This window comes from Cladophialophora bantiana, assembly GCF_000835475.1.
Source record: "Cladophialophora bantiana CBS 173.52 unplaced genomic scaffold supercont1.17, whole genome shotgun sequence".
NCBI classification, from domain to species: Eukaryota; Fungi; Ascomycota; class Eurotiomycetes; order Chaetothyriales; family Herpotrichiellaceae; genus Cladophialophora; species Cladophialophora bantiana.
In genome coordinates this window covers 639,177-652,214 of record NW_015971591.1, presented here as the reverse complement: position 1 = coordinate 652,214, position 13,038 = coordinate 639,177, and the positions used below count along the sequence as shown (strand labels likewise).

At 52.6% G+C, this 13,038-nt stretch overlaps 5 protein-coding genes across 5 annotated transcripts; 2 read left to right on the top strand and 3 right to left on the bottom strand.

Annotated features, from left to right (window-relative positions):
- Positions 1 to 710: 710 nt before the first annotated feature.
- On the bottom strand, positions 711 to 2,638 carry Z519_10195 (uncharacterized protein; the record flags this gene model as incomplete). The annotated part of the gene is made up of 4 exons (XM_016767912.1): positions 711 to 1,007; positions 1,085 to 1,680; positions 1,754 to 2,185; positions 2,257 to 2,638. 4 exons carry the CDS (start codon positions 2,636 to 2,638, stop codon positions 711 to 713), a joined length of 1,707 nt encoding a protein of 568 aa, XP_016616010.1.
- A 1,713-nt stretch (positions 2,639 to 4,351) lies between these two features.
- Positions 4,352 to 5,376, top strand: Z519_10194 (uncharacterized protein; the record flags this gene model as incomplete). Its single annotated transcript, XM_016767911.1, has 2 exons — positions 4,352 to 4,873; positions 5,020 to 5,376. The coding sequence occupies 2 exons, from the start codon at positions 4,352 to 4,354 to the stop codon at positions 5,374 to 5,376; spliced, it is 879 nt and encodes a 292-aa protein (XP_016616009.1).
- A 126-nt stretch (positions 5,377 to 5,502) lies between these two features.
- On the bottom strand, positions 5,503 to 6,447 carry Z519_10193 (uncharacterized protein; the record flags this gene model as incomplete). The annotated part of the gene is made up of 1 exon (XM_016767910.1): positions 5,503 to 6,447. One exon carries the CDS (start codon positions 6,445 to 6,447, stop codon positions 5,503 to 5,505), a length of 945 nt encoding a protein of 314 aa, XP_016616008.1.
- Positions 6,448 to 7,415: 968 nt separating this feature from the next.
- Z519_10192 (mitogen-activated protein kinase spm1) lies at positions 7,416 to 8,849 on the top strand (the record flags this gene model as incomplete). The annotated part of the gene is made up of 5 exons (XM_016767909.1): positions 7,416 to 7,528; positions 7,577 to 7,709; positions 7,761 to 7,827; positions 7,874 to 8,188; positions 8,239 to 8,849. The coding sequence occupies 5 exons, from the start codon at positions 7,416 to 7,418 to the stop codon at positions 8,847 to 8,849; spliced, it is 1,239 nt and encodes a 412-aa protein (XP_016616007.1).
- A 1,441-nt stretch (positions 8,850 to 10,290) lies between these two features.
- Z519_10191 (ATP-dependent RNA helicase HAS1) lies at positions 10,291 to 12,360 on the bottom strand (the record flags this gene model as incomplete). Its single annotated transcript, XM_016767908.1, has 2 exons — positions 10,291 to 10,539; positions 10,735 to 12,360. The coding sequence occupies 2 exons, from the start codon at positions 12,358 to 12,360 to the stop codon at positions 10,291 to 10,293; spliced, it is 1,875 nt and encodes a 624-aa protein (XP_016616006.1).
- Between the last annotated feature and the right edge of the window lie 678 nt (positions 12,361 to 13,038).

Sequence of the window (13,038 nt, the reverse complement as noted above, 5' to 3'; positions counted from 1 at the left end):
AGAAGGAAGCACCACCAGCACCTCTATCTTCGGGTCCTCTCTCTTTTGGTGAGTGGCGATGTGTTTCGATTTGCTAGAGGGCTATGCAGTGTGTTGGATCCCTCGACGCCAGTTCGCCGAGAAACGTGGAGGAGTTCATTGACGACGGGCACAAGATGCTGCATCCCTGCCTACCACGGGATGAGCAACGGAGAAAAAGAGGGCGTTAGTGCTCTGTTGGTGCGTCTGTTGGCGTGGGCAGAGCTGGCGAGGGACTGCTGCCATTGGCGATCCGACAGGGAGGCAATGATCATGGCCTCATCGACAGTTCAAGTGGTCGGATACGCGTGGTAAAGCAATGAAAGAACGAAAAGAAAAGACCTGAGAAGATTTTGCCCCTGAGGGAACTTTGGAACGGGTCGAGCCGGTGAACAACGGGTTGAACGGGCCGCAGACTTTGATGTGCCGCTGTCAATCTCGAGGACTTCGCCGTATTCCTCCTCTTTCGCTTCCCCCTCTTTACCAGAGTCGTTGGGTCGCTGCCTCACTTCTAACCTCCGCATTCTATTTGATGTTCTGGGGGGCGCAGGGATGGAGAGGAATGACATGTGACTGGTGTCACGAGGGGAGGGATGTGAGTCACGTGCTAGGTTGGGACAAGTGGGACAAGTTCCCTTCGCGGTCTTTTGGTCTATCAGGTATCTATCCATTTGTTCGCATGTTGTTTATTTTTATCTTAGCTGCCGATCCATCTTTTCTCGCCAGCTTTCGCCGTACCGTTTCATGGCCCAGATCACCGAGGCGCTGGACAGTGCCCAAAGGCCCAGGATGGTAAAAAGCCAGCCATTGCCGATCGCCGCAATGAGGGGAGCTCCTACAATGGCGCCAACACATGATAGAATGTTCCGGCAAAAGTTATTCAGAGCAACACCGGATGAAGATCGACGTGGCATGAACTCGGTCAGCATCGTGGTTGACATGGCAAAGATGATCATGGACCCCAGGCCGTAAAAGAAATTCGCAATTATCTGTGCCACAGCCGTGTCAACTTTGGTACCTTGCATATACCGGACTGTCCATGTCTTTCTGTTTCAGGTTGACTTACCGGTGCTACCCACAGGACGCCTCTCTCGACGGTCCAACCGTACCAGATCAACGCACAAGGATAGACTAATGCACCCAGCCACGCGTTTTCGCGCATGCGGTCTTCTGGTCGAAAGATTAATTTTCCGTTCTGATCCACCCGGTTTGCCTTGATCGCCTCGCGCCTCATGATATAATCCATCCAGCGACCGCCAAGTACACTGGCAAGAATATACCCGACCGAATTGGGCAGATAGAGCAAGCCGATGATGAGGGTCGAAAAGTCATACGGCTTCCTTTCAAAAGTATACTGGATGCTGATGTTGAGTACGTAGAGTGAGCCGAAAGTAACCGCCGAGTAATACACTGTCAGCAAGACAGGCATGAACCGGAGGTACAGGATGACGCTCAGTGGGTCCAACAACAACATCCGTGCAACCTTCAAGTACTTCTTCGACTTGTTCTGTATCACTTCTCTGGTCGAAGTGCGACTCAATGGAGGTCGATGACTGCCGTTGTTGATGGACGATGCCGTGTCCGCCGCGGCCTCCTCTGCCATGTCCTTCGGTGCCTTCAGGGTCTCGGGCAGACCGAAGAAGATCAACACCCACGTCAAAACTGAAATTCGCATCAGGACCCATTCTCTCAGCGACGAAACAATCGGCTTGACGCAAGCGATGTTGCAGCTTACCTCCGTATATTGCAAGAGCCCATTGGGTCGCCCTCCAGTCCCAAACTTGGCCGAGAATACCACCCACAATGGGTGCCAGTAACGGGCCGCAAAGGGGTCCTAGATAGAAGATTCCCATTGCTCTCCCCCTCTCCCGTGATTCCCAGATGTCGGCGATCGTGCCCGCACCAACGGCTTGCACGGATGCCGAGGCTCCTCCAGCGAACAGTCGCATAACAATAAGCATGGAGATCGAATGAGAAACGGCGCTCAAGACAGAGAACAAGATGAACAAGGCAAATGAGGTGATGTAAACGGTGCGGCGCCCGGCCGTTTCTGAAAAGGCGGACCACCAGAGGGGGAAAATAGCCATGCTCAACATATACAGCGCAACCGATAAGTTGGTGATAGTCGCCTCGGCGTGAAGGGATCTAGCCACTTCATTAAGGGTTGCTAAAAACAAAATTGATCGAGTCAACACGTTGGACAGGTTCCAATAAAACCAACGGCAGACGCCAACATACGCAATATAATGGCACTGCCCACCGGGGCGGCGGCGGCAGCAATGGCCACAATGAAAGTGATGCACCATTTTACGCTATCACTATAATCTGTGGGTTCTGTGACCTCGGCCATGACACAGATCCGGGCAAACAGACCACGCCTCTCCGACCGCGGAACCTTGACAATGGGACGTTTGGGAGTTATAGTCCTTGCCAATGCATCTTGGGCGATTTCGACATCCTGCTGGGCGGCGACGGTCGAATGGTCCGAGTGATCAGAATGGAGGGACCGGCTCTCAAGAGTGCCTTCATGCTCTTTCTCTTTTGTCAGGCTTTCCTCCGAGGGCGGGCCGTATAGGGTATCTGGTGAGGGGGGAAGTTTCTCGAGGCCATCGTGAGCCATGTGCGCGGTCTGATGAAGGATGAGAATGGGTCAGGAATGAACAGGGAAGGTCGAGGATCTGCTGTCCAGGTCATTACTCAAACATCGATACCCCCAACAATGGAACCAAAAGAGAGAATCTAAGAAATGGACGGAGAAACTGATGTTGGAGACGGGCAGGTTAAAGATACGGTCAGCGCTGTGTCTCTCAGGTCGCAGATCCTCGAAGGCATGTTTCGAACGGACATAAGGTACAAAGGGCGTGGCCAGCAGTTCAAATGGACGTCCGCAGCGGCAAATGGCGGGCATAGCTGCTCGAGAACATTTGCAGGTTACCGTTGGCCCAGCATCAAAAGACGGATTCACAGCGGCCGAGACAGCCAATGAAGAACAGAAATGGTGGGGTTGTGAATTGCTAGCCGGGGCAGTTGCTGCTGGTCCATAGTACGAGATAGATGGAGAGATCGAGGAGATGGTGGTTTGTCGTGCCGTTATTGCCGGGAAGCCAGAGCTGTTGGCAGCGGATGAGGATTTGTCCAGATTGCCTTCAAAAGCGGAAACATTCCCTGGGCGACGCTTGGCGGACGAGATGCAATGGCCACGCATGGCCAAGAGGGCATCGTTCTGACCACCATATCGAGTTATTGCTACTCGTTACCTTGAATCGAGTCTGGCAGAGAGGAAGATGGCGATGTTGTATCAGTCAGTTTCTCAATGTGGCAAAAGGTAGACGAATGCTTGGATATCATTATTGTAATGCTCGATTCCTTCTGGCCCACAGTCAAACTGCAATCAGTCCAGGAGGCAACGGGTAATACCATCACCGTGTTGTATCATCGGGCCATGTTGTACGATGTGCAAGTCAATACCGAGAAGACCTGTCAATGGCACGCTGCATGCTACAGTAGCTATCGGAGCCATATAGCCGAGGCACTTTCTACGGCGCTCGTCCCAGTACAAGCTGTACACCCAATCTTCCTTCCTCCCTCCTCCCTCCTCTCTCCTCCCTACCCCCTGCTCCCTATATTGGCCACACAGTCCACAAGTGAGAAAATATGCCAAAGACGTGAACTTGACAAACAAACGCCCAGCCTCGTCTCGTGATTTCAGCCACGTTGATTACCTGTGCGATACTATTTGTTTCACAGCTGTTCCTTCGCCTCTTCAGGATCGACACAACTCGCGGACACGCTCAGAAGCCCGGTTTCCACAACCATTTTCATGTATAGTTCCGACTTGTCGCTGCAGTCAGCCTCGGGATTGGCGCCCATGATGGGCTGAACAAAAACAAAAATTGTTAGTGGGAACTACTGCCTGGACTCTGCAGAAGGTGCGGAGGTCGGCAGCAGTTGAGTTTGAGCAGATCCGATGTTCTCCCATCCTACTCCTCACCACAATCGTGACATTCTGTCGCTGGCTAATATTGCAATAAGAAACAAAACCAACATACCACAAAGTCTGATCTCGGGATCAGACGTATCGGGACACCTCCGGACAAAGGCAGCCATCCGTCCTCGTCCTGGCCATCAGAGTCGAATCTTCCATCAACCCCTCCCATCCACTTTATTCCCTTTCAGGCAAATTCGACCAAAACCAAACATCCTCTTCGCCCACCGTCCATCTCCCATCCACCGCCGACCATCCGTTCCGCTTCTTACCGTTAACCGATTTGAAGCTTACTTCAGGCCAGCCTGTTCGGCTACTTTACCTGGGCTAATCGTACCAACCGCAATCATGGCATCGACAACCGGCACTGCTGAAGCTCGCGAGAAGCTCAAGGGCCACATGGCCAAATACCAAGGCAGCGCCTACACCGAAGGCTGGGCCGAGCTGTGGAACAAAGGAGACTTCTTACCCTGGGACCGTGGATCGCCATCCCCAGCCCTCGCCGACACATTGATCAACCACGCCGATGTCATTGGCAATGCCCTTCTCGCCTCGTCCGCAGATGGGCAGAAGCATCGGAAGCGCGCATTAGTGCCCGGCTGCGGCCGTGGTGTGGATGTTTTGGTGCTCTCAAGTTTTGGATATGATGTTGTTGGATTGGAGTACGCTGAAAAGGCGCTCGAGGCCTGCGAAAAGTATGCGGCCGAGAACGCCGACAAGTATCCTGTCTACGATGAGAGTGTTGGCAAAGGAGAAATGAAGTTTCTTCAGGGCGACTTTTACAATGACGAGTGGGTGGAAAAGATGAGGACAGAGCTTGGTGCTGGTAGTGAGTGGGATGGCAAGTTCGATTTAATTTACGACTATACTGTGAGTGACTTTCCTTAGTCTGTTCTCGTTTCGCTGGCCTCTGTCCTCCAACCCAGAGCAGATCTCATCCTCTAGGCTGTTGATCTTTGTGTTCCCACGCCGTCCTTCCTCGATGCAAGATCACATACTCACACCGGCCTTTCCAGTTCTTCTGCGCTATGCGCCCGGAAATGCGTCCTGCCTGGGCGAAACGCATGACCGAGCTCCTCCGCCGCTCCCCTCAGGCTAATCTTGTCTGTCTTGAGTTCCCGGTTACCAAGCCTGTCAAGTCAGGCGGCCCCCCTTATGGCGTTGCTCCAAAGACATACATGGAACACTTAAGCCATCCGGGAGAAGACATTCCGTACGATGAGGAAGGCAATGTTAAAATGAATCCGCTTGCTCCATCCAGCCCAGGTGCGTTGGAGAGGGTAGGGCACTGGCATCCAGCCAACACGCACAACGTGGGCAAGGACAAGGATGGGAATGTAGAGGATTATATCTCGGTTTGGCGCCATCGTTGAGATGTTGGATCTTTTTCGTCATTCTGTTGGCTCTGGCGGGAAAATCTCCTGGGCTTTAACAGATTATTATCAAAACTCGTCTGTGTGTCAACAGGTCATTATTCGGTGTGGAAATGAGGTAGTTGCTCAGCTTTGGTCCACTTTCTTCAACGCATTGTAATGCTCACCGAGCCCAAAGCTGTGTCGATAATATGCAAGCCAGATGGTGTCGTTTGAGCCGTCTTGCGGAGTATCTAATCCAGTAGAGATCCTTTCCACCCGACCATCTGCTTGAAGCACGTTGATGTCCACATGGTACGACCGCGCAATGGCCTGCAACTCCAACTCGCCGCCCCATTCGGCCGTGTCTCTGATCTTTTTCACGTACGCGTCCAACGGCTCCTCCATAAACGCCCCAAAATCTTCGGGGTGTTGAGCCATAAACTCCGCCGCGGCGTATCTGACCTTCTGATATGGCTCCTTTTTGGCGTCATCAGATTTTGCTGCAAGGAGGTCGGGAGGCATGCTGTGTGCGCAGGCGGAGAAGAGACAGTGGCCGTCGGGCCGGATGAGAGTTTCCGAGAGACCCAGCTTGCTCATATGCTGCTTCATGCGGGAGAGTTCTTGCTCGCGGAGGTCGGGGAGGTTCTCGGCCTCAAGAGCTGCGGCCGCAGCCTGTGCCTCTTGCTCCGCTGCTCGACGAGCCAGTCTTGCCTTTTGGCGGTTTGGTTTTCGAGGTCGCGACTGGTCTGCGGGCGCGGGCGTGGGCGTGGGTGTGGGCGTGGGCGTTGGTTCTGCGAAGTCGCCTAGTTTCACTCGCTCTGGCTCAGGCTCTGGCCCGACGTTGACTTCTCCCACGGGATGGTCAACGATGCTGAGATCCTCCACCGCGCCTTGTAATAGTTGATCCGGATCTCCAGGTTCGAGCTCCTGGATCTCCGCCTGCTGCCTCTCTGCCAGTTCTCGCTCGAGTCTCTCACATTCGTCGTTCACCCCCTTTCTGGTCTTCTTGGTCGCGTTCTTCTTTTTCTGCGTGACCTTGGCCTGGAGGTCTCGCTGTTCCTTGCGGTGTTTCGCAAGTAGTTCTTCCATTTTGCGATCAGGCTGTCTGATGCTTGCATGAATTGACTTCACCTAACGTTTTAATTTGGCATGACGGAGAATTCTTCTCCGCGGTCCAGCTGCCCCTCGTGACTGACAGCGGTGACTTAATTTTTTTAAGGCCTGAAAACCCTCTGCATTAACCACGGGGGCCCGTGATCTGCTTGCTTGAACCAAGAACAGACCATCACTTTAGATGATAGCACATAGCTCAAGCCACACTTTTTCACACCAGGGAGTCGCCTTGGTAAGGCTTCGACTAGCGCCGGCACGTGCGGTGCCATGGCGGCATGCTTGGCGCTCGTGTCCTTTTCCTGCTAGCTAGGCCGGCAGACTTTGGTTGGCTCGGCGGGCACCAGCGGGCAAACAGTCACTAGCGCTCAGCGCTCAGCCCACCCGCACAGGCAATGGTGATGGCTGCCCCTCCAGTGCCCTCCCCTCGCTTTCCCCATCCCGCCGTTGAAACACAGCGCGCGGCTGCTTCAAACAAGGGACCCAGAGCACTTTCATCACAGTCCAAGCTGTTCCAATCCACCTCAGCGGTTAGCAAATGAATATTATCTTGATTCTCAATTTCAGTCAAATCTCCCGCTTTGATCATATCCCTGTATCCCGGTCTTTTGACTGGCTAGGTCTTACACAAATATCTTCGCGCTACACCTGAATCGGCCCCCACCTGAGACTCCGACTGGACACGTTCGCCGCAATCCAAAGGGAGCAAGTGCGCAGTTGCACTCAAGAGCGTCAGCATCGCTCAACTCTATCATTCAGCCGCACAAGAATCGAAGACCAAAAGTCTGCCTTGTCTCCTTGACCTCCTTCTTGGCCCGCCTCTCCTTTATTACACCTGAACTGCTCTTCTGACCTTCTGCGCCGCAATCACTTCGCTGTCCGATCCTGCTGTCCGATCCTACTGTCTCTCAATCAGATCAATCAACAATAGTAAGAGCAACAGCAACATGGGGGACCTAGCTGGACGCAAAGTGTTCAAGGTCTTCAATCAAGACTTCATTGTCGATGAGAGATATACTGTGACAAAAGAGTTGGGCCAGGGTGCATATGGTATAGTCTGGTAGGAATAGCTCAGCTGGAGTGGGAGCCTCGCTGACTCGGCTGAAAGTGCTGCGACCAACTCGCAAACCGGAGAAGGGGTGGCCATCAAGAAAGTCACCAATGTCTTCAGCAAGAAGATTCTTGCAAAGCGAGCCTTGCGCGAAATCAAGCTTCTGCAGCACTTCCGGGGCCATCGAAATGTCAGTCGTTACGATCAATTGGGGAAAGGCCTCTGGGCTGACTAGACACAGATCACCTGTCTTTATGACATGGATATTCCCCGACCGGACAATTTCAACGAGACGTATCTCTATGAAGGTATGTTGACTGCTTATTGGAGGAGACAATGGTTGACGAGCACCAGAATTGATGGAGTGTGATCTTGCTGCGATCATTAGATCTGGTCAGCCGCTCACTGATGCTCACTTTCAATCCTTCATCTACCAAATTCTGTGCGGTCTCAAATACATTCATTCGGCAAATGTGTTGCACAGAGACTTGAAACCCGGCAATCTTCTCGTCAATGCCGATTGCGAGCTCAAGATTTGCGACTTCGGTCTCGCCAGAGGCTTCTCTCAGGATCCCGAGGAGAATGCGGGATATATGACCGAATACGTTGCAACTCGATGGTACCGTGCTCCAGAGATTATGCTAAGCTTCCAGAGCTACACCAAAGCTAGTATGTTGACACTTCGTGGACACTGGATGTTCTGCTAACACGGGCAATAGTCGATGTGTGGTCTGTTGGATGTATCTTGGCAGAATTGCTCGGTGGAAGACCCTTCTTCAAAGGCCGGGACTACGTCGACCAGCTGAACCAGATCTTGCACTACCTGGGCACCCCTAACGAGGAGACCCTGTCCAGAATCGGATCACCCCGTGCTCAGGAGTATGTCCGAAACCTGCCATACATGCCCAAGATCCCTTTCCAGAGACTGTTCCCACAAGCAAACCCTGACGCTCTCGACCTTCTGGACCGAATGCTGGCATTCGATCCATCGTCCCGTATCTCGGTGGAGGATGCTTTGGAGCACCGATACCTTCACATTTGGCACGACGCTAGTGACGAGCCTGCTTGTCCCAAGACCTTTGACTTTGCGTTTGAGGTTGTTGAGGATGTGCAAGAGATGCGAAAGATGATCCTAGACGAAGTCATGAGATTCCGTCACCACGTTCGCCACCAGCCATCTCAGACTCCAGCTGCCAACATGAACGTACCAATTCCCGAGAATCCAAGTCAATGGAGCAGCCATGAGGATCCAAGACCGCAAGAGGCTGGTGCCTTTACCTCCAATGACCTTGAGCACGAGTTACAACTGGGAGCGGATATGAGACGATAGACATTCCTGGCCTTTTGGACTTTTGGCCTTTTGTTCAGCTAAGAGATGATTTCAACGGAGTATGGATGCAAGAAAATATCATATCACCCTTGAACACCTGCTCTTCGCTTAATGTTCTATACCATTCAATCTGCCAGCCTTGTTTGGAGAGAAGAGGCAAGTACATCTTCCAGGTCGGATCGTAAGTAGACAAACCGTTGATGGTAGGGTCAGTTTCTTTCTCTCTCCTCGGTTCAGAATTAACGTTTAGTACAAGTGAATCGCCGGATTACATGGACTTCACTTGTTGCTTCAATCTTCTTCCTGTCGTCTCATCAGCGCTTGGTGTCAGGATGGTCGCTATTCCCGTTGTGACGAATCCCGTTGTGCATGGTACATGTTCCTTCACTTTATCCTCGGAAATTGATATGAATGGAAGCTTCATTGCTCTCAAACTCCGGTGTCCTTGCTTATCTCGATACTTATACACATTCCGTCACACCTTCGGAGCCCTAAGTTCAGCAGACCGTACCTTTCGACGGGGCGAGGGAAGTGAGCATTGCATTCTCCTTTCTCGGTTTGTGGGGCGTGTCTGATATTCGCGTCAGGCGACCTCGGTGTTGGCAGTGCGTGTCAATCCAACGACGACAAGAAAACGGCACACTTTACACCGAACTTTCCGGCCATGTGCCCCTAGGTGGCCGCCGTAGGAGGCACCTACGCTCTGGATCCAGAAATCGCTGCTGCTATTTCGTCGGGAGGGTTTTCCAATTACTTCGTGGCAGTCCCCTTATCAGGTCAACACTACGAAGGCCTTGGAAGGCCTACCTTGCTAAGTTGGGCAACAACAATAAAGGGTATTTTAAACACCTCTGGTCGTGGCTACCCGGACGTCTCCGCTCGATCTGTGCGCTACTTGATTGAGAACCAGGATCGTTTGCAGTTCTTGTACGGAACGTCTTGCGCAGCGCCAACCTTTGCTGCCATCATATCAAATTTGAACAACAAGCGTTTGGCGTAGGAGAAGGGAAACCTTGGCTCCTTAAACCCTTGATTGTATTCCGACGGCTACCAGGCATTCAACGACATCACTCTAGGACGGTCTCGGGGGTGTTCAAGCCGGGACATGTACACGGGCCAGCCAACGCCGAAGATTGTGAATGCCAGTTGAGATGCGATTCCTGGCGGGGATCCTGTTACAGGTAGGGGAATGCCGGGCTTTCAGAAGCTTTCGAGTACGGTGACCTCGTGAGGTGCGAGAGTGACAGATCAAGGAAAAGAGAGGTCCGAGAACTAGAGATTCAGCGATGAGGCAACAGCAAAGGAAATCTAGGGCGAGCACAGAGAATGAATAAATGATCAACTAGTATTGTGAGCTAGAACAAGCGAAACTAACATGCTTTGCCAACTCCATTAGCTCCAAACAGTTCCGTGAAGGCATAATTGAAATCACCTCAAGTAGTCAACCTTTGACGTTGTATCTCTTCTTAAACCCATTTTTCTGCTTCGGCTGACTCCCATAACTCCTCCTAGCACTGCTCTGCTTCTTATCCCGCATGCTCGCACCCAGCTGAATATCGACCCGGGGAGGGGTTGCAAAGCCAAAGCTCTTTGCGACTTTGACCAGGTCGAGTTTGTTGACGTCGAAGATGGAGCGCAGGCTGTGCGAGGCGTAGGCTTGCAGGTATGAGCGGTAACCGTCTTTGGCGGACTAGTTTAGTTGAGGTAGGTCAGTTTCAGTTCGGAGCTGGATAACGACTGTTTCCTTGATATGGAACAGGGGCGGGAAAACCAAAGGGGAAGGGAGTGTATTGATTGAGCAAAACCAAGCGGAAGAAGGGAGATGGCTGGGATAGGCGCCCGTTCGACGACAAAAAGTACAGACTCCCTCTAAACTCAAACTCACCTTGTTCAAGTAATAGTTCTGCCCGATCAGCTTCTCGAGCTGGCTCTGGATGTTGACCAGCTTCTTGGCCGGGAAGTCGAACTCGACCACAGGCACGCGAGCTTCTTTCAACTGGCTCAAGAAGCCGACCTCGTTCGGCTGAAGGAACATCAGACTCCTCCCTTTGCCGTTGGCGCCGCGGGCTGTGCGGCCCACCCGGTGGATGTAGTCCCTCGGGTCGTCCGGCGGGTCGAACTGCACGATCCAGTCGACGGCTGGGATGTCGAGGCCCCTCGCGGCGACGTCCGTGCAGATCAGCGTGCCGTGGGTGGCGTTGCAGAATTCAAAAAAGGTGTTAGTTCGTTTCTGCTGCTTGAGGTTTCCGTGCAGCTCGAGCACGGGGAGGTCGATGTAGTTCAGCAGTTCCGAGTGGTACTTGACGCAGTTGCAACTGCTCATGAAGACGATGACTTTCTTCTTCAAGTTGCGCTTGAGGAAGCTGAAGAGGAGCAGGAAGCGTTTGTCCGAGTCGCAGATCACGTAGCCTTGCTCGAGGCCTTCGACCGTGCTGTGCTCCTTTTTGTGGTCTACGTTGATGTATAAGGGTCCGGGGCGGAGGGAGATGCGGGCTAGATCTTCGACTTTGGTTGTCTGCGTGGCGCTGAAGAGCATGGTCTGGCGGTGGTCGCGGTCCGGGAGGATCTTCACGATTTGGCGCATTTCGTCTTCAAAGCCGACTTCGAGGATACGGTCCGCTTCGTCGATGACAAGGGCCTTGACGTTTTTGTAGACAAAGCCCTTGGTGTTTTGTAGGTGGTCCAGCAACCGGCCCGGCGTGGCAATAAGTAAATTGACGCCCTTGCTGAGCTTGTCGGCTTCGGCGCTGCGATTTGCGCCTCCGATCACGATGCCGAAAGTTTGGCTATGGAATTGCATAAGGTCCCGAGCCACGCCAAAGATCTGCAGCGCCAGTTCTCGTGTGGGAGAGACGACGATTACGCCAGTACCGTTGCGTGGTTTAAATCGTAGAGCGTGCAACATTTCCACAGCCGGGATGAGGAAGGCGAGTGTCTTTCCTGAACCAGTTTTTGCGGCGCCCAAAACGTCACGACCTGCCATCAGCGGGGGGATGCCTCGTCTTTGGATCTCGGTCATAGTGGTGAAGCCCATTTCTGTGATGGCCCTCATGGTCTTTTCGGACAGAGCGAGTTCGGAGAAGGCTTGAGGGGTGGTTTCAGTCCCAGGCAGTGAAGGCGTCGCGTCCGTAGGCAGATCCGGCGGGGCAGAAGTGATCTCTGTGATCCCTGTCGTTGTATCAACTGTTTCTTCGAGTTCAGGGCCGGCTTCGTCATTGCCGTCAACTTCGCTGTCCACCTCACTGTCCGACGACTCTTCCCCTGCTTTTTCCGCACCATCTTTCACAACTTTCCTTGACCCCTGGCCCTCGTCATTATCTTCATCTTGGCTCAAATGGGACGTCTTCCGTCTCTTCTTGCTCTTCTCTTGCGGCTCGTTCGTGGATGCGAGGACTCGGTCGTTCGAGACAGACGACCCAGATTGCGGTTCGGGTCCTGCTTGTGTGGGCTTCACCCGCACCCTCTTGCGTTTCTTTGACTCCCCCAATTGGGGATCCAATGGGTTGGACATGCTGCTGGGGTTTGGTAAACTCCAACCAGTGAATTGATTTGTAAAATGTCACATTTCAACGAAAATTGCTGCGGAGGCTGGCAATAATTTTTCTGGTTATCGATAAGACTAACTCTAGCTATATTGGGATTAGTCTTGACTCTCTTCTGGCTCGTGTCGGCAATGGGAAGGTCAACCGAAGCTTCAATAGCGTTTTCTCTTTGCCAGTATCCTTCGTTGCTGGTACATACAACAATCTCCTCCCGTCTCCAAATTATCAGATGCTTGTATGTGACATCTACGTTCTCCTAGAGCGTGTTACTAAACTTTGAACATTCTTTTCGCTCTTGCTCCATTATTCATCCCCACAAAGGACTTCTAGGACCATGCTCACGGCTATGTCCGCCTCAGAACATCTTTCCTTACCTCTAGGAACCCTTTGTCCACTTTCTAGATAGCTGATCCCTACGTCCATATAGGAACAGAAGGACGGCGGATATGGTGGACGCCTGAGAAATGTCCGAAATTCTTGCAGCGGCTTGCGGTCGTGGAACTGAATTCGGGGGACTACATGGATGCTGTTGCTGGCGGGCTTAGGACAAGGCGCAGGTAAGGCCTCTCACGGAGTACGGCATGCCGGATTTGTCAAAACCGGTGGGGGAATGCAGAAAGTGCAATATGTAACATATGGAATAGCTT